The 20,710-nt window shown below is 54.8% G+C and overlaps 1 protein-coding gene across 1 annotated transcript; it reads left to right on the forward strand.

Annotated features, from left to right (window-relative positions):
• Window positions 1-1,212: 1,212 nt before the first annotated feature.
• On the forward strand, window positions 1,213-20,174 carry ADAMTS15 (ADAM metallopeptidase with thrombospondin type 1 motif 15; the record flags this gene model as incomplete). The annotated part of the gene is made up of 8 exons (XM_080650105.1): window positions 1,213-2,184; window positions 11,758-11,890; window positions 12,172-12,339; window positions 12,574-12,857; window positions 17,057-17,234; window positions 18,180-18,361; window positions 18,468-18,643; window positions 19,400-20,174. Exons 1-8 carry the CDS (start codon window positions 1,228-1,230, stop codon window positions 20,172-20,174), a joined length of 2,853 nt encoding a protein of 950 aa, XP_080506231.1. The 5' UTR covers window positions 1,213-1,227.
• Window positions 20,175-20,710: the final 536 nt, after the last annotated feature.

Below are 20,710 nucleotides of genomic sequence, written 5' to 3' on the forward strand. Positions count from 1 at the left end.
TGCTAGTCATTGCTGAACAAGGGCTCCACTCTGTTCCCTAAGCCCTGAGGGACAGCATTCGCCTATTTCTGTGGTGTAAATACTTCCACCAGGATCGCTTCCAAGAGTAGCATACCTTCAGCATTTCCACCCTCTTCCCTCCTCCTTCTGCTCTCTTCTGGAAGCTGTGGCTGTCCTGGAGGGTTGGTGGTTCAGAGCCCAATAGTCGATTAGGGAGTGACGAAGTTTGTTTTTAAACATAATTTATAATTGTAAGTTTATAGAATTTAACTTTTTAATAATGGCTGTGTTTAACAGCTGACGGGCAAAATGCCTGAAAATTTAACAGTCTGCACCAACCCAGCCAGCACACCAGGCCCCCTGGGCAGACTGTGGGCGTAGGTGGCCCTGGGTTTTAGAAGGGCTCTGAAGCTGCCCTTCTGGCATTAGGACATTCACAGGGATAATTCTTGGTTTTGGTTCTTTTAGGGGACAGTGTCATGAAGAACCAGCAGGGATGTTGCAACAGGGGGGGCTGGGGGGGGGGGCGGTGGCGGGCGGGCAGTGGTGGGTCTTTATTCCCAACTTGTCAACCAAACTGCCTGGAGAGTGGCAGTGGGCAGATGTCCGTTGGGGCAAGTAAGCGATGGGTCGGGCGTGTCGGGCACCAGGGCATAACTTGAGGGCAAAAAAACGCGAACTGAGATTCCTGTTTCTTGGCCAGCCCACGCCTCCTGCCTCAGCTCAACGCCACTCCCTCCCCGCCAAGTGGCTCTCGGCTCTGGAGGCGGGACCGAGTTCTTCGATGGCCCCCGGAGGCTCCCAGCTGCAAGCTTTGGGAGGCTGGGAGGCGAGAGAGGGAGGGGCGCCGACTGGGCAGTCCAAAGAGAAGGGGGCCTTTAATAGGCTCGCCCAGCGCCCGGTTTGTGGCGCTACGAGTGGCTGCAGTTGGGAGAAGCGGCCCGGCACTTCCCTCTAGTTCTCGGCTGCAAATCTTCGCCTTGCACTTGACAGCGGTTGCACTGAAGTTCCTGCCGCGCGCTTTGCTAGGGAAGGCGCAGGTAGGAGGCGCGGGCTGCAGGGCGCTCGCTCACCGCTCGCCGCTCGCCGCTCGGGGAGCAGTCGCCCTCCCTTCGCTCTCCTTCCTGGGAGCTGCCCGGAGTGTCGGCGGTGCCAGTGCCGGCTGCACCGAGATCGTGCCGGCGGCTGCTCCTGCTCCGAGAGCGCGGCTGTGCGCTGCCCGGCGCCATGCTTCTGCTGGGCATCGTAACCCTGGCTCTCGTCGGGGCACCCGCGGGCGGTGCAGAGCCAGAACGGGAGGTGGTGATGCCCATCCTACTGGACCCGGACATCAACGGCCGCCAGTACTACCGGCGGGGCCCCGAGGACCCCGGGGATCAAGGGCTCATTTTTCAGATCACGGCGTTTCAGGAGGACTTTTACCTACACCTGACACCGGATGCCCAGTTCCTGGCGCCCGCCTTCGCCACTGAGCATCTGGGGGTCCCGCTCCAGGGGCGCCCCGCGAACTCCCCGGACCTGCGACGTTGCTTTTACTCTGGGGACGTGAACGCCGAGCCGGATTCGTTCGCTGCCATGAGCCTGTGCGGGGGGCTGCGCGGAGCCTTCGGTTACCGAGGCGTGGAGTATGTCATTAGCCCGCTGCCCAATGCCAGCGCGCCCGCGGCGCAGCGCAACCGCCAGGGCGCACACCTCCTCCAGCGCCGCGGCGCCCCTGGCGGGCCTCCCGGAGACCCCACCTCTCGCTGCGGTGTGGCTTCAGGCTGGAACCCGGCCATCCTGAGGGCTCTGGACCCTTACAAGCCTCGGCGGACCGGCTTAGGGGAGAGTCGCAGCAGGCGCAGGTCTGGGCGCGCCAAGCGCTTCGTGTCCATCCCGCGCTACGTGGAGACCCTGGTGGTGGCGGACGAGTCCATGGTCAAGTTCCACGGCCAGGACTTGGAGCACTACCTGCTGACTCTGCTGGCCACCGCGGCGCGACTCTACCGCCATCCCAGCATCCTCAACCCCATCAGCATCGTGGTGGTCAAGGTGCTGCTCCTTGGAGACCGCGATGCGGGGCCCAAGGTCACAGGCAATGCGGCCTTGACGCTGCGCAACTTCTGTGCCTGGCAGAAGAAGCTGAACAAAGTGAGCGACAAGCACCCCGAGTACTGGGACACCGCCATCCTCTTCACCAGGCAGGTAAGTTCATCTGTCACCTCTCTGGACCCGCACAACTTCATTTCCATCAGGTCACTGCCCTTAGCTCTCCAGATGCGCTTTGTGCGCGCAATGACCCCTTCTCCCCCCATTCAAATTTCGTTGATCTCCGATGCTCACTTTGGATCTTCCAGGGAGAGCCCGCTCCTAGGCTCAGCGAACTCTGGCTCAAGTGCGTCTGGGTGCACGTGGGCGGTCAGAAGGTGTTGGCCTGGCGTGGCCAATCAGCGCCTCCTGGATCAGGTGCCAAGGGGCCGGAGCCCAGGAAGTTGCCGCCCAGGAGCCGCAGTTTGTCTCCGAGGCAGATAGGAGGCATTGCAGAGGGCGGGTGGGGAAAAGTCCGCCCCTTTCTATGGGGGCGTCTAAGTTGCTTCAGACACCCAGGTTCCCTCCTTCTGCTGGTAGATCTGGCAGGTGATTCAAATGGCCCGGTGAAGCACCTGGCTACATTTCTCATGGGTGACATGTTCAGTTTGTCCTCTCTGCTCTAGGCCTGGAAAACCTGGATGTGGGATATTTTGTAGGTTACAGTGACAGGACAGACTGAAGTACTGGGACCATTCCCTTGGTCATTGCTGCCTCCTCTTGTGCTGGGTCCGACGTCTGTTCCAGGGGCTTCCAGTACATTCAGAGAAGCCATCTATGTAGGCACTTGTTTGGAGCTTGAAGTTTCACTGGGAGCTGAGTTGGAAAGATCTCTTTCAATTTTCCCATGTCCTTGTTGGTGGATGGTGACCCTTGGCCCCGATGTATGCTGTGGAACAGAGCAGGCAAGGCTGCTCCTGCCCTCAAATCACTGAAACTGCCTGCGACTGCCTGGACCACAGCGCTCCGGCTTCGGCCCCTGGCCGTGTGGCCGGGTGTGGGCTCAGGGAAGGGCATTGGAGACCTTAGCTACAGGTTTGGAAGGAGACTGAATGCTGGGACTAGAAAGCAGATCGGAAAAGCAGCCGTGCCTTTGCTATGGGTCTGGGAAAGTGGAGGTCTGTAGATGTTGGAGTGACTGGGTACTGCGAAGTGTCTGGATTCTTAAAATTTGATAGATACTGAAGCCTGGGAGGAAAAGGGGCGTTCACGTGACCCGCTTCCTCTGCTTTTGGGGGCTGCGACTTGAATCGGGGCCATACCACAGCGTTCTGGGGCGGGCACAGACCCCAGGGTTACCCGTGGGGCTCGGAGTCTCCACAGCTTCCGAATGGCCCCTCGAAGCGGGACTGGCGCACTTGGGGCTGGAGCCGGAGTCTTCTACGCTAACCCATTTGGCACAGCTAGTCCCTTCCCGCAGTTGAACTTCCTCCTTTCCCAGCCTTCTCCTCCCACCACCTGGTTTCTCTAGGGAGGTCTTTGGCCCGAGTCTGTTTCCTTGCGCTCATTCTTCCAACTGAGGTCTATGGAGCTGCCACTGCCCAGCCCTCACCAGCACCGCCTGAGTCATGGCGACATGACAAAGGAGGTGGCTTTGACCTCTGCACGCAGGCCAACTCGGCAGGCGGATTGCCGGGGGAAGCAAGCAAAGGCCGAGAACAGGATAGCTTAATGGGCAAAGCAGCTGCTGCTCATCTGCTGCCTGGGATGCCCTGTGGAGGGAGGTCGCTCGCTGGCTCTAAAGCACCAGACCTCAGTCTCTGCCGCCCGGTGGCCAGGCAACTTTTGGAACCAGCCCTGGGAAGAGGACTCCTGCCGGGACCCCGGGCCCTGCTGCCAGAAGGACCTCCCTCCCTTGTGACAAAGAAGCCATCAAGCAGCACGCCAGCTTCTGTGTGTCAGTGTGTAAGCTAGACCCCTGGGGGCTATGTTGACAATGCGTAATGGGTCCAAGATGTATGACCGCTGGGGTCAGAGACGGTGACGAGCAAGATGTGACTTTCAGAAGCTCTCTTCCTCTCCATCGTCCAGAGGGCAAAGCCGGACAGTGGGGAGGCCGCACGGGCAGGTCCGTCCTCCACGTATGGGCTCTGCGCGTTAGAGTAGATGCCGCTCCCTCGCCGCCTGGCCAGCACAGGCTGCAGAGCCCGCTGCATTCCCAGAGCCTGAGGAACTGCTCATTCCTGAACTCCCCCGGGAAGGTACAGTATGCGATGAGAACATGCGCGCACAGCTGCGCTTTCCAGATGTGGTCTCCGGGAACCCGGAGGAGTCGCCGGCTACCCTCCTACGCGGGAGGGACTTCTCTTTCACTTCGCGAGAGTCAGTAGTTATCCTTTATGTCAGATGCATGAGCTGCTCTGCTTAAACCTGGCTTATAATGGCGGCGTAATCCATGTATTTCAAACTAAAATTTGAATGATATATACTCTATGCATGTAGTTTGTTTGGCTAAGAAGTTTTTAGAAATGCACTTATTTTGTAAGTCAGCTTTTGTTTATAAGGGCTCCGGAGAGGAGGGACACTTTTAGAGTCACCTATTTCTTTTTATTTTTTAATACATTTTATTTATTTTTTTTTTACAGAGAGGAAGGGAGAGAGATAGAGTTAGAAACATTGACGAGAGAGAAACATCGATCAGCTGCCTCTTGCACACTCCCCGCTGGGGATGTGCCTGCAACCAAGGTACATGCCCGTGACCGGAATCGAACCTGGGACCCTTGAGTCCGCAGGCCGACGCTCTATCCACTGAGCCAAACCGGTTAGGGCGAGTCACCTATTTCTTGATTCTCCCAGAGAAATCGGAAAACTGGCTAGTGACTCGAACCGATCACACAGTCTAGTTGTGGTTTCCACAGAGAGGAAGCGGTTAGGAAGGAGCCGGGCTTGGTCCCTTGGAGCTCCAGGTGCCAGGGGTACCTGCAAGGAGAGCAGTCAGAGCGACAGGACCTGCGGCACTGGAGCCCCCGCCCCCCTTGGACCGCCCATCGAGCCGCTGTGTATGACAACAAGCCTGGGCGGGACTGTGAGGAGATGCTGCCGTCCTTGGCAGGCAGTGGGAGGGGCGTGGGGTGTTGAAATCAAAACACTGGGAAGACAAGACCCAGGGAGTCTCCTGTGTACAAAAGGAGAAAGAAATGGATCACACGACAAGTATTTTGACAATCTGAGGAGTTTGCTTTAACGATTCAGAGAAAGTTCATGTTCCTGGAGAAAGTGCACGTCTCATCTTCTGAGGCCATCAGCTTGCAGCCTCATAACAGCAGGGTGAGGTCAGCGCAGGATGGGAACCAGGGCTGTGCGAAGCCGAGCCAGGCTTTCTGGGTGGACCTTGACTTCCGAGGAGGGAAGTTTCTGAGGCTCCCTGTTGCTCCAGCAGCCGGAGCCAGCTACTCCATGCGAGACCCTCTTCTCTCTCCAGGCCCAGAGCCTCCGTTGTTTGGGTAACTGCGATAGACTGGCTTCCATTCATGTATTCGTACATTCTTCTAATACTCACCGAGCATCTATTATTTCCAGGTACTCTCCTGGGCCGTGGAGATAGAGATATTAGTAAGATGTGGCCTCTGGCCCCCAGGAATTCATCGCGAGTCAGGGAGCCCAACAAGGAAACCTTCTATCCACGGGCCGACGCGCTATCCACTGAGCAAAACTGGCTAGGGCAGTGGTCGGCAAACTCATTAGTCAACAGAGCCAAATATCAACAGTACAACGATTGAAATTTCTTTTGAGAGCCAAATTTTTTAAACTTAAACTTCTCCTAATGCCACTTCTTCAAAATAGACTCGTGGTATTTTGGCCGTGGTATTTTGTGGAAGAGCCACACTCAAGGGACCAAAGAGCCGCATGTGGCTCGCGAGCCGCAGTTTGCCGACCATGGGGCTAGGGCAACATATGTTTTAAATTGAACGCTGTTAGTCGTGTAGCAGCCCTCTGGGTTATCATCAGATCAATTGTTGTGGCATTGAAGTGCTTGTATTCAAGTCAGCATGATTTTACTTAATAATGGCTCCAAAGTGCGGGAGTAGTAATGCCGGCAGTTCCAGTATGCCAACGAGAAGCTGTAAAGTGCTTCCTTTAAATGCAGAGATGAGTGCAAAATATCAAAATAAGATATTTCGAGAGAGAAAGAGACCACATTCACTTAACTCTTATTTCAGTACTAGAGGCCTGGTGCATGAAAATTCATGCACTGGAAGGGGGGGGATCCCCTCAGCCCAGCCTGCCCCCTCTCACAGTTTGGGAGCCCTCAAGGGCAGGAGGTGACCTGCCGATCAGAGGATGGCGATGCCCCATCACACCTCTGCTGCTGCCACTGCCGGCAATGCAAGCCTCGGCTGGCCCTGGTTACCTGAGCCTTGGGCGGCCCTGGGTGGCTGGGCAGCCGCCATCTGAGGCTTGCCTGCACCTCGGGCCAGCTCTGGGTGGCTGGGAGCTGAGGGGACTGGATGCTGCCATCTTGTGGCTGTGGGCACTGCCATCTTTGCCACAGCGTGAGGGCCAATTAGCATATTCCCTCTTTATTAGATAGGATATGGTTAAAACTGTTCTATTTCATTGCTCATTTCTTACTGTGCCTAAGTGATAAATTAAACTCTATCATAGGGGTGTATGTCTAGGAAGAAACATCGCATAGATAGAGTTCAGCACTAGTCATGGTTTCAGGCATCCACTGGGGGTCTTGGAACATATCCCCGGTGGATGGAGGGCAAACTGTGTATGTTTGCTGTTGCTGAATGATTACCTACAGGTCCTTTGCCAGAATCACATCTGGGACAGGCCTGACTGAAAGCATTCTGTCCCGTGGCCCTTGCAAGTTTCCTTGACACCCGTCTGATGACATTCCTGTTCTTGTGTGGGAACTGCGGGCTCCAGCATTTGCCACTCCCCCTGATATGTCAGCTCCTGTAAGGCAGGACCTCTCTACCTCTGCTGGGCCCCTGCACACACCCTTGTTTTGTATGTGTCCACGGAAGGAAGGCGCCGACACAGTGAAAGGGCTGCGCGTGGCTACAGGGCTTGGTAGTTCACCTCCCTGCCTGGGGCTCATTAATCCAGCGTTGTCTTAGGGCCTAAGACTTAGGCTGTCAGGCTGCAGGGCTGGGAGAGGGATGTAACCTCCTCTGGCATTTCATCTGGGCTCTTTGCCATCAGGCTTTTCCCTGGAGAAAGGAGGGGCCCCGTGAGGAGCCAGCAGGCAGGGTACACAGCAGGGATGGGGTCAGTGTGTCAGTACAGGTGTGGGGCGTGGAGCCAAGGCTTGCTCATCCAGGGAGCTGGTGCAGACACTGCGCTAAGAGCAGTCTCCGAAGCTAATCCTGCCGCTTCCCCCGCCCCAGACCTCTCCCCACTCAGAGATCAGCTGCTCTGGGTTTGGGGTGGACAGTCTTGCCTTCTTGAGATTCCCCAGCATGTTCATTCTTGGGGTGCATGTGGACCGGAAGCAGTGCAGGTTTGTGGGAATTGCTCCGTTCTGAGGCTGTGCTGCCTGGATTTCAATCCTCCTCTGTCCCTCCCTCCCAGCCCAACCCTGGGCTCACTGACCCTGGCCTGGTTACTTATCTTCTCTGTGTCTCATTGTAAAATGGAACCTCATATTGGCATCTCCCTCCTAAAGCTGTTGTGAGGATGCGATGAGCTACCACAGGTAAGACTCCACAAGCAGTGTCCCGCATGTAGTAGCGACTCAAGAAACGTTAGCCACTGTCATTGCATTTGGTGTGTGGCCCCTTGTGAACGGATGATTTCTAAAGAAAGTTTGGTCTTCCCGCAGGCTTTGGGTTCCTCTTCTTCCTCACTGAGGGAGTTCTTGGGGTTTTGATGGCCTCAGTCTCTTGCTATAGTGCCATCTGTACATCCCGAGGGCTTTATATTCCAGTGACACCCAATCTGCATATAGAAGGGCAAGTTCTCCTCTTACCAGGCAGCCTTTGTCACATTAGCCTAGCATTGAATTGCTAGATTAAAAAAATTTTTTTTAATTGATTTCAGAGAGTAAGGGAGAGATAGAAACATCAGTGATGAGAGAGAAGCATTGATTGGCTGCCTCCTGCATGCCCTCCACTGGGGATCAAACCCCCAACCTGGGCATGTGCCCCAACCAGGAATGGAACTGACAACTTTTCGGTACACGGGACAATGCTCAACCAACTGAGCCACACCGGCCAGGGCCAAGGTGTTCTTCTTATTTATTTATTTTCAAATCGTGACTCCAATCTTAAATGATTTTATAGAAAGGGACAGTTAGGCAAGAGTAATCCAAGAGAACTAGGTTCTTGGCCAAGATGACTCTTGGGTCACCTGGAACAGCAGCTGCAGCTACGAGGAGAAATGACAGATGATCAGAAACAGTGAGGCAGGTAGGGACTGGGCTGAGCAGCAAGCACGTTCCCAAGGTGGGAAGAGCCAGAGCAGTTTTCATTTATGGAGAGGAGACCCTGCGCTAAAGAGCTTAATGCAGTCTGAGTGCATCTGAGTTCACTCCGGAGGGTGGAGGCATTCAGCGCCACCAATGAGGCCCCACTGGCCCCGCACACTGCCCGCAGGCGCTCTCAGCACTGAGCCCAGAGAGTCACCGGGGGAAGAGGGACAGGCAGAGCCTCTGACCCCAAACAGCTGCATCTTGCCACAGTGAAGGAACTGGCTACCCTAGGACAGTTGCTCTCAGCTACACCCTGACCCTCAGGACATTTGCCGGCTCTCTCCTTGTTCCTCTTGTTTGATCCAGGGAAACTGGGATTTCTTAATGGAAAGAACAGGTTGCTCCTGGCCAGGAACGGCCTGCAGCTGCTTGTCTTTGCTCCACAGAGAGTCCACCCTCCCTGAGAGGAAGGAGGCTGGAAGGAAGCTTCTGGCTGGGCCACTGAGCTCCAGGGGCCGCCTAGACTCAGGCTGAGCTCCCCACCTGCTCTAGTCATTTCTGGGAGCAGAGGGGGACAGGACTCTGAACTTGCACCTGGGTGACCTTCACTTTCTGTGAGTTTGTTTCACTCTGCCCCGCATGGGTCAGTAGACAAGATGATCCTCCTTGTTTTCCATTCTGAACGTAGACCAGTCTCCGTGTTCCTTTACAGCCTAGAAGGCCAGACGGGGCTGAGAACCTGGGATTGGGGAGGGAGCAGAGGTGCAAGGCCATGGTACAGTCTTGGTTCAGGGTGACAATGGGCCCTTTCCCAGCGCTGGAAGCTGAGGCCCCGAGGAGAGCAGTGACTTGCCCAACGTCACACATGGGGACGGGACCAGGACCAGAATCTAGGCTTCGCAGTCCTGTGTCCTCTCTCTCATGTAGGCCAACAGGGAGCGTTCGTGGTGCCCCAGGGCCAAGTAACATGCTTGTCCTACAGGCTCTGACCATCAGACTAGACTTTTCCGGGGTTACCGCCTTAGGGGATCCTGTGCTCTAGCGTCCAGGGACATATGGGCTCCATTGCAACCTCCTTCGTTGTGCCCCTGCATAAACCTTCGTTCCCCTTTCCTCATCGCGGGCCCTTAGCTGCATCTCAAGCAGGTCCATGGAACTCACTGCTGCTCCCCAGCCTTCAGGTTCCCTAAACTGCGGGTCAGGTGCACTTCCCGCCCCAGCTTTGGCAGCGGGTGTCTTTAGGTTTCAGAATCCTGGGGAAGGAGATCTTTCTGAGCCTTGGAGAGGGAAGGGTAGTTGGAAAAGAAGGCAGTTTGAAGTTCGCCTGTGGGGCTCCCAGAAGTGGAGGGAGGGCCACACGCCAGCACAGGACAGCAGCTCGAGGGTGCCCAGGCGTTTCGCCCGTCCTTGACCGTGGGCTCAGTCTGATCACCCTGGCAGTTCTCTGCCCGGATAACCTCGCTCATGAGGAGGTGTGACTATCACCTGACCATGGGGAGCCGAGTTCCACTGCTCAGGTGGTAAACTTCTGAAGGCTTCACATTAAATTTTGCTGATCTTCTGAACCATGACCCCCTTTCCTCCTATGCCCCCTGACCTCACTAACTGGGTTGCCCCCCTTTTCCTCAAGTCAGCATGCACTTGCACATGCACACACGCACACAGCCCTTAAGAGAAGGAAGTCAACAGCTGTGTGTGTGTGTGTTTGTGTGTGTGTGTGCGTGTTTGTGTGTGTGTTTGTGTGTGTGTGTTTGTGTGTTTGTGTGTGTGTATGTGTTTCTGTAAACACCTGGGCTCCCAGAGGAGAACATGCGCAGCTCTTTCTCTGGAGGGTTTGCTCAGGAGGCACCAGGCAGTCGACTGTGAAGTCTGGAAATAGTGCTGACTGTTACCGACCTCAAGGGCACGTTTTTGCCTGAGATGCGAACCTCTCTAAGCCTCAGCTTACTGTCTGCAGAAGGTGACAATAGTCATTATTCCAGTGGGATGTGGTGACGATTCAGCAGGGTCACGTGTGAGAAGTGCATGCACAGTGTCAGCATCTGATAATCATCACCGTGATGAACTATGATCATGACTCTCAGTTTCCGCCTTTGACAAATAGGCATATCATATACCTGCCTCCTAAGGCTGTTGCGGGGATGTAATAGTTTCCTGTCAGTGTAAAGTGCCCTCCACAAGAAAGGCAAAGATGGAGAGAGGAGAAAGCCAGCATCACTGGTCAGCAGTGTCTTCTCAAGAGGAGCAGAATGGCCCTGCCAGTGTGGCTCAGTGGTTGAGAGTCAACCTATGAACCAGGAGGTCACGGTTCGATTCCTGGTCAGGGCACATGCCTGGATTGCGGACTCAATCCCCAGTAGGGGGCGTGCAGGAGCAGCCGATCAATGATTCTCTTTCATCATTGATGTTTCTATCTCTCCCTCTTCCTCTGAAATCAATAAAAAAATATTTTTTTAAAAGAGGAGCACATATATGCAAGTGTCTTATTCTAGCTCCAGGTCCTGGGCTTTGCAGTATCTAGATGTATCGCTGGCCCATACTGTTTAATAGGTTCTTTGAGGTAAGCCACTCAGGACTTCCATATCCCTCGAAGTGCCTCCTGTCAGGGGTGTTGCTAAAAGCCCTACTTCCGGTTGCAAGTTACCTTTCAGTACAAAAAGAGGGACCTTCCTACTTAGGTCACAATCCACTTAATTTGTTTTCCTTCCTAGCAGCCATTGGGCCCACTGTCCCCCTGAGCTTCCATAGCAAGTGAGCTGTGTCTGGACAGAGGCTTGGGCCCACCTCACTGTGCCTCCTCGCAACCCAAGGAGTCCGGATGGAGGCATGTGTGGGCCCTTGGCCAGTGACCCTTTGGCTGAGAGTCTGGGCTTAATTGATGGTTGTCCAAAAGCAGCCACTCAGCCAAGACCAAGGCTGCCCAGAGCTGACTGAACGGACACCGTGCTTGCTTTCCACCCCCGCCTGCCTCTGTTAGGCACAAGCAGAGACTCGCCCAGCTGTAGGAGTCACCATTTCCTGGTCTGGAAGGCCGACTCTATATAAAGCAGTGGCCCCGTAGTTTAATTCGGTACCTCCTCATTTCCTCCCACAGGACCTCCCAGCATAGGACTTGTGAACCACAGAGCTGTCTTCCGAGGCCTCCTCCTTCGGCCTGGGTCAATCCCATGAATAGCCAGCCCACAGCCCCCTGGGAAAGGGCCTGGCTGAAAAGGTGCAGCACCCGGTTAGGCTTGGAATGGGAGCAAGCTGGAATGCTCTTTCTCCCCTCAGGTCTGCCTGTGACTGTCTCTAACCTCTGGCTGGCTTCTGCTTCCCTTGCCTGGCAGGACCTGTGTGGAGCCACCACCTGTGACACGCTGGGCATGGCTGACGTGGGCACCATGTGCGACCCCAAGAGAAGCTGTTCTGTGATCGAGGACGATGGGCTCCCGTCAGCCTTCACCACTGCCCACGAGCTGGGTGAGGCTGGAGGGGGCTCTCGGGTGGTGGGAGAGCTCCCCTCAGGGGTCACTCTGGGTTCCCTGGTAGCTTGGCAGGGGAGACACATGGGCATGTCTGTGCTTCCTCGTGGACACAGGAACATGATGTTGGGGACGTGTGCTAAGCAATCCATCAATACGTAGAAATGGTCAGCCTGATTGACCCAGCTCTCTAGCTGCCCCAACTGGTCCTCCGCCCCCCACCTCTCCCCATTGCCTCCTAACTGCACAGCCACTGAGCCTTCTTGCCTCACCCCACAGGCCATGTGTTCAACATGCCCCATGACAACGTGAAAGTGTGTGAGGAGGTGTTCGGGAAACTCCGGGCCAACCACATGATGTCCCCAACGCTCATCCAGATCGACCGTGCCAACCCCTGGTCAGCCTGCAGCGCTGCCATCATCACCGACTTCCTGGACAGTGGGCATGGTAAGCTGGGGCGACCGAGCAGGAGTGTCAGTCTGTCACTGATGGCGGTGCCTGCCACCTCTCTGGACCTGTCCTCTGTTACCCAAGGTGTGCATGACCCCGAAGAGGTGGGCTCTGAAGAGGGTCTGCCCATTCCATTACCCCTTGCTTCATTCTCCCTACCATTCAGGTACTCGTTAGCCAAGCCCCACCTTCCCCAGCTCATCCCTCATGCATACCCTTGGCTCTCTGCAGGGGACTGCCTCCTGGACCAGCCCAGCAAGCCCATTGCCCTGCCCGAGGACCTGCCGGGGGCCAGCTATACCCTGAGCCAGCAGTGCGAGCTGGCCTTCGGTGTGGGCTCCAAGCCCTGTCCCTACATGCAGTACTGCACCAAACTGTGGTGCACCGGCAAGGCCAAGGGACAGATGGTGTGCCAGACCCGCCATTTCCCCTGGGCAGATGGCACCAGCTGCGGCGAGGGCAAGTTCTGCCTCAAGGGGACCTGCGTGGAGAGACACAACCTCAATAAGTACAGGGTGAGCGTGCTGGAGGGGAGTAGACCCTGGGGACCTCCACAGGGAACTTGTCTTATCCCAGCTTTGCTATGTGACCATAACTGTGTCACCTTGCTGTGCTGTGCCTCGATTTCCCTGTCTGTGGTTCTGTTACCTTCTTGACTCTAAGGCTGGAGAAAAAGATAGGGTAGGTCTTAGGCAGGTGGGCAAAGCCCTTCACCCGGAGTGAGGGGTCCCCGTGCCTAGCTCTGCACCTCATCCTACCTGGGAGCTCTGGACCAAAGCTGACCACTTGATATTGGGGTTGCTCATTCTTTGGTTCCTTCCTTCCTTTCTTCCCTCATCAGCTCTCTCTGAGTGTGTTCCATGTTCAGGGAGCTGTGGGCCAGAGGTGAGCAAGGCTCCAAGCTGAAAGGAAGCCGACCCCTGGGCAAGCCTCCATATTTGCCGCATCCTGAGCCAAGCATCAGTTTCTGTTGTGGTTGTTAGTTTTTGAAGCCAAACCACAATGGAAGAAACTTTATTTTTCCTGATAAGCAGGAATAGCAATCAAACCAGAACACATTCAAAACCCCAAATATTCTCTGAATACAATAAACACTTTCTCCAGGTCCTGGGTAGGGATGGTGAGGGGATTTGTACGTTCCCAGGCAGGAATAAGAAGTCCATCTGCTCCCTCAGTCCTGGGGAGGATCATCATCTCCCCACCCTGGCCAGGCCGCAGGAGGGCTTGGCTTGGGGTTGTGCGTACACTGAAGCAATCTAACGAAAAAGCACTCACCAAGCACGTTAGCAATTGCCCTGAGATGGGTGTGGTATGGAATTATGTAAAATCTTTTTCTGTGTTCTGGGAACATATACTTAATTAAACTTTAGCCATTTATTAGGCAACAGCCCCTTGTGTTCAGGGGACTGTGTAAGACACGGTGGTGGCCAGAAAAACAATAAAAATGGGCCATGTCTCAGAGGGCTCACAGGCTGGTGGGGAAGCTGGAAACGGAACTGTAACACAAGCCACAGGGAGGTGTGAGTTACGCGTTAAGGCAGAAGCACGAAAGTGTGTCATGGGAGATCAGGATGAGAGTTTGATGATCATTAGAGGGGTCTGAAAAAACTTGGATGAGGGGGTCGGATTGGAAGAGAGCTTTGAGGGATGAGCGGGGCGAGATGGAGCAGAGATGAGCGAAGTCAGGGAGGCAGGGCCAGCTGGAGCGTTGGGTGGATGAGGGGGCTCTATCAGAGTCAGCTTTGGGCAGATGGTGTGGGGCTGGATTGCAGTTGTCTTGACCACCAGGCTGATGCATTTAGACTAGAAGGTCCTGGCCAGCTCCTGCTCCTGAGAATGAGATGAGTCAGGAGGATAAGGAAGAGAATAACTTCTTAAGGTATTAGATATAGGAAATGTGATCTGAGGAGCACCATCTTTCCCCATGCTTTCTGGAATTCTCAGCCCATCAGCAGCAAAATCCACTACATCCTCAACCTCTTTTCTGAACAGTCTCTTCACCTGTTTCACCTGCAGCCTAGCCCTTTGCCGGGGACAGTCACTCCTCTTCTCCCAAGACCTCCAGGGCTCAGTCCCCAGCCCTCCCCCCTCTTTCCGCTAACTTCTTAGGTGATTCATCTCAACTGCTGCCTGGAAACACTATATTTCTGTGTCGAAGACTCCCAAATTGGTACCTCCAGCACAGACCTGCCTCCTGAACTACACGCCTGAATGCCCCACCCAGTCTTGATATCTCCGCGTGGGGATCTGATACACAGTGTAGACGTAACATCTGAGAAACCGCGTTCCCGATCAGCTCCCCTATACCTGCCTTGGGGACTCCATCTTCCCATTGCTCACACCAACACCATTTTCCTCTCACTTCACATCCAATACCTCAGCAGTTCCTGTGGACTCTATTTCCAGAATAGATGCAGGAGCCAGCCATTGCTCACCACCTCACCTGCTGTAACCCTGGTCCAACCTCCATTATGTCTTCCTTGGGTTAGTGTGGCTGCTCCCTGACCGACCTTCTTACAGACTATTTCCACCAGAGCATCCAGAGGGAGTCTTTCAATGTGAGCCAGGTCATGCCCCTCCTGGGCGTTACTCATTTCTTAGAACCAATGAGCCCCGACTCTCTTCCTCTCCTGCTTCTCTCGCTCTTTGACCCTGGAGCACTCTGGGTACCTGCCTCCTCCAGGTCTTCGTATTTGCTCCCTCTACGTGGAGTGCCCTTTCCCTAACCCCTGCACAGCTCATTCCTGTACTTCCCTTTAGGCCTCTGTAAAAATGTCACCTCAGTAGTGAGGCCTCTGAGACCCCTTATAATACAGAGCACCCCAACTCTCCGAGGCCCTTCCCACCTCTCTTTCTCCCACCTGCTTTTAACCCCACCTGACACTATGCACAGGCTTTTTATTTTTTACTTTTTTAATTTTTATTGATTTCAGAGAGGAAGGGAGAGGGAGAGAGATAGAAACATCCATGATGAGAGAGAATCATTGACGGGCTACCTCCTGCACACCCCCCACTGGGGATTGAGCCTGCAACCCGGGCATGTGCCCTGACCAGGAATCACACCATGACCTCCTGGTTCCTAGATTGACACTTAACCACTGAGCTATGCCAGCCAGGCAGCACATATTTTATTGTTCACCTGCTTGGAAGCAGTCCAAGGATTTGTTGCACAGAGTCAGACAGGTAGTAGGAACTCAATGGATATTTGGTGAATGAAGGAATGATGGCACATGGGAGGAGCATGATGAATATTTCCTTTAGAAACCAGTAGGAAGAAGTGGTGCCAGGTAGCATCATCTCAGAAGTCATGGGACCAATGCTAAATAACTGCAGAAAAACTAGAGACGGCCCTAGCTGGTTTGGCTCAGTGGACAGAGCGTTGGCCTGCAGACTGAAGGGTCCCAGGTTCAATTCCGGTGAAGGGCACATGCCCAGGTTGTGGGCTCGATCCCCAATAGGGGGCTTGCAGGAGGCAGCTGATCAATTATTCTCTCTCATCATTGATGTTTCTATTTCTCTCTCCCTCTCTGAGATCAATTAAAAATATATATATACACATAAAAGAAGAAAAACTAAAGATGGCCAGGCCTAGCCACAGGCTCTTTCAGTCTTGAGAGGTCGTTGCTGATGGGGAGTGGCTTCCCTGGTGCAATGGGGAGGAGAACCACATTGCCAGCACAGAGCGGGGAGGAGGGAGAAAGAGCAGATGCAGAGGACTGTCTTAGAAATAAAAGACTGGAATGAGGTGGGGCTCCGGCTTGAGTAGAAAGCAGGCCCGAGGGAAAGTGGTTTTTACAGGATAGAACCGCCACATTGACACAATGAAGCCAGAACTCTCTGACAGAAGGACAGATCGGGCAGATACGCTGAATCTATGAATATAACTTAAAGTTCTTCTGTTGCATGCGGCCAGCTCCCCGTGAGCTCCATGTGGATTAGTGGTTTTGGATGATGTGTGACAGCGTTTTAATCCCAGGCTTGTTTCGCGGGGCTGATTCCTTTATTGCCCAACTGATGTGCGCTCGGGGGATACAAACTCACTTTACTGTCATCATAAGGAAAACATCCCCAAGACTATAATTTTCTATCCCCTCTCCACCCTCTTAAAAAATAAGACAACACTGCATAATTCAGCCCAAAGCCAAGTCGAGTTGTAAGATTGCTTCACAGTCTTTTATGTGTATCTCCTCTTAACACAAACATCAGAGCTGCTGATAGTGAAACTTCTTCAAATTCAGCCCCCAAGTGAGGTTAAGATCAGTCTGGTTTAGTGAAAAGTCTGCATTAGTAAACATGTACAGATAAAAGTATCCAGATAGCTGTGTTTTACTGGCAACAGCTAGGGGCTGGCCATGCCTTAGATTTAGAGACTTAAAAATATGCTAACAATAGGTAAGGAGACACTTTGAACTCCTGCACGGTGGCAAGCACAGTGCCAGGAATATTCATACACGTTGCATCATTTAAATCTTCTGGGTGACCACACGCCTGTGTATCATGGGCCCTGTTTTTGCGGATGAAGGACCTGAGACTTGGAAATTTTCCCGACTTGCTCTTGACCACCGTGTGGCGAGGGCAGAGGAGGCTGTAGAATTGGGCTTCCTTCGGAGGGAGGGGCCCAGGGAGGCTGTACCAGTGTTGCTCTCTTGTAGGCTCAGGGTGTGGGTGTGGCACCCCCGACCCCTGCACGGGCATAACAGACTCTTCCTCACAGGTGGACGGCTCCTGGGCCAAATGGGAGCCCTACGGCCCCTGCTCTCGCACCTGTGGCGGGGGAGTGCAGCTGGCCCGGAGGCAGTGCAGCAACCCCACCCCGGCCAATGGGGGCAAGTACTGCGAGGGAGTGAGGGTGAAGTACCGATCCTGCAACCTGGAGCCCTGCCCCAGCTCAGGTGAGGAGGGAGGGCGGCTGTGGCCTGGGCCTTGGGGAGGCAGGCCAGGCTAGAGGCCACAGCCCCCACTTTGGGTCATTCATGGCCACAGAGTTACTGCAGTTAAGACTTGTCTGCCTTAGGCCAGAGCCTGGGAATGCACAGGTGCGCATTCCTTTTGGGATAACTTCTCTGTCTACGTCCTTGGCTGGATGCTTAGACTGGGAGGCTACATGGCCCCAGGGAACGAGACGTAAGCAGGAATTCATTATCCAGGGAACCACGGCCTTGGGTGGGAAGAAAATGACATCTTTATTTTTATTAACGTAATTTTTAATTTAAAATTTAGAACTTCCTTCTGTTAGACATTTAGTATTTTTACTAACCTTTCTTTCCAAAATGTAGTGGTAGCAGTACCGATGACTTTGTCACCAATAGAAATCATGGCTGTTTCACATTACATTTTAGTTGTCATGGATTTCTCAAAATGCCGTTTGTGCTTGTCACTACTTCAAAATTACAGGGGTTATAGACTCATTATGGAGTCTTGTTATTTATTGTGTAATAAAGAAGCACACATATCACAATAGGTTTCAAAATATGTTGTTTATTGTATATCGATGTAATTAGTATTCCATGTAATGTATTTTATACATTTAATAACATTCTGAAAGTAGTTTCAGTAGCCTGCTGAGGGGCTGGTTCTATAGCACAGCGGGTTAGGGTACCTGATACAATGGCTCTAAGGCCAGACTCCTGGGGAAGGTGGCCCAGAGCCTGGGAGATGCCTTATCATCAGTGCCCTGCATCCTTGGGCCCAGCCTGCTTTAGTCCTCTGAGATGCAGTGGCTTCAGGGCTGGGGATCACGCAGCTGAGGGTGGGGAAGAGCCCCAGGAGGGCTCTCTACTTCCTCCCACCTTGGTCCCCTCCCTTTAGCTTTCTGCACCTGCTTGCTCCCTCCCCAGCCTCTGGCAAGAGCTTCCGGGAGGAACAGTGCGAGGCCTTCAATGGCTACAACCACAGCACCAACCGGCTCACCCTCACCGTGGCGTGGGTGCCCAAGTACTCAGGGGTGTCTCCCCAGGACAAGTGCAAGCTCATCTGCCGAGCCAACGGCACTGGCTACTTCTACGTGCTGGCACCCAAGGTGAGTGACCTGGAGGTCAAGAGGTCGAGAAGGTTCAAGGCCTTTGGGGAAGCCTCCAGTTGACCTGTCCCTCTCTCCATTCCTCCCCGTCCTGGGGGCGCTGCAGGTGGTAGATGGCACGCTGTGTACCCCCGACTCGACCTCGGTCTGCGTCCAGGGCAAGTGCATCAAGGCTGGCTGCGACGGGAACCTGGGCTCCAAGAAGAAGTTCGACAAATGTGGGGTGTGTGGGGGAGACAATAAGAGCTGTAAGAAGGTGACAGGACTCTTCACCAAACCTATGTGAGTTCTGGGCCCTGGAGGGAGTGGCCAGGGAGCAGGGGAGAGGAGGAGTGAGTGGCATAGCGCCCAGGCATTGGAAGCTTGAGTTCGATTGGGATAAATGTCAGATCCTGGCCAGTATATGTGAGTTCTGGGCCCTGGAGGGAGTGGCCAGGGAGCAGGGGAGAGGAGGAGTGAGTGGCATAGCGCCCAGGCATTGGAAGCTTGAGTTCGATTGGGATAAATGTCAGATCCTGGCCAGTATCCTTGTTGTGGAGACCACTCACACTCTTCTATGAGTATGACATTCATTCATTCATTCATTCATTCATTCAGCAAGCAAAGATGACTGCAAAGATGCACGCTCAAGGAGTAGCCCACTCAGCAGGAGATGCTGCTCAGGGGGATGGCAGAGAATTGTTAGGGTCTGTCTAGAGCCCTTGTTGCTGTTGTTTTATAGAAGTTAATATATATATATTATTGATTTTAGAGAGAAAGGGAGAAGAAGAGAGAGATTGAAACATCAATGATGAGAGAGAATCATTGATTGGCTGCCTCCTGCACGCCCCACACTGGGGATTGAGCCTGCAACCCGGGCATGTGCCCTGACTGGGAATCGAACTGTGACCTCCTGGTTCATGTGTCGATGCTCAACCACTGAGCAACACTGGCTGGGTCCACCCCAGGTTTCGTGAAAGGGGAATCTTTATGACGTTAGCGGGACCCAGGTCTTTATACCCAGGCATCTGTCTAATGCGCAACCCCCTCCCGCTGCAGGCACGGCTACAATTTCGTGGTGGCCATTCCCGCCGGCGCCTCGAGCATTGACATCCGCCAGCGTGGCTACAAGGGGCTGATTGGTGATGAGAACTACCTGGCCCTGAAGAACAGCCAAGGCAAGTACCTGCTCAACGGGCACTTCGTGGTGTCACCCATGGAGCGGGACCTGGTGGTGAAGGGCAGCGTGCTGCGCTACAGTGGCACGGGCATGGCCGTGGAGAGCCTGCAGGCCTCCCGGCCCATCCTGGAGCCCCTGACCGTGGAGGTCCTCTCTGTGGGGAAGATGACGCCGCCGCGGGTCCGCTATTCCTTCTATCTGCCCAAAGAGCCCCGGGAAGACAAGTCCTCCCACTCCAAGGACCCCCGGGGCCCCCCCGTGCTCCACAACAGCGTCCTCAGCCTCTCCAATCAAGTGGAGCAGCCGGATGACAGGCCCGCTGCGCGCTGGGTGGCCGGCAGCTGGGGGCCGTGCTCCGTGACCTGTGGCGGGGGCCTGCAGAGGCGGGCGGTGGTCTGCCGGGGCGCCCCTGGGCAGCGCGCAGCATCTGCCTGCAATGCCAACCATCGGCCGGCGGAGACGCGAGCCTGTGGGGACCCCTGCCCGACCTGGGAGCTCGGTGCCTGGTCGCCCTGCTCCAAGAGCTGTGGCCGCGGCTTTAAGAGGCGTCCACTCAAGTGTGTGGGCCACGGAGGGCGGCTGCTGGCCCGGGACCAGTGCAACCTGCGTCGGAAGCCCCAGGAGCTGGACTTCTGCATCCTGAGGCCGTGCTGAGTGGGACCTACGGTGCTGCCGGTGTTCTGGCCAGCGGGAGCTGTGGGCAGGGGGCAGTGGCCCGGGGCCCATGCCATGATGTCACCACATCCAGGGACAAGGATCATGGGTGGGAGCAAGCGGTTTCCTCCTACCCCCTGGCCTGGGCGGGGAGCTAAGTAACTAACACACAGTCTACCTCACACCTGGCTCCTCCAGGGCCCAGTCTCGGGAGAGGCTGAGAGGTGCGGGTGCTGGGCAAGAAGGTGCTGGGGCCCAGTTTCCAAGAGACCTGGAGGGTGGCCACTCCCAGGCAGACTTCAGGGACCTGGGCCCCCCGTGAGGGAGGCCACAGGCTGCCGGAAGGGCCATGGCCCAGCAGCTGGCACCCTCAGGTGGCCCCGGGGGCTCTGAGCCGTCTCTGAACAAGGTGCTTTTAGCCCACTTTCCTTTTCTGACCGACAGACTGAACCATGCACATGGGCTGGGGGTGAGCAGGCGTGGAGGGAGAGGGAGGTGAGGTGTGCCTGCAGCCCGGGCCACTCTTATTGAGAAGA

This window comes from Plecotus auritus (genome assembly GCF_963455305.1).
Source record: "Plecotus auritus genome assembly, chromosome: 13".
Taxonomy (NCBI): Eukaryota; Metazoa; Chordata; class Mammalia; order Chiroptera; family Vespertilionidae; genus Plecotus; species Plecotus auritus.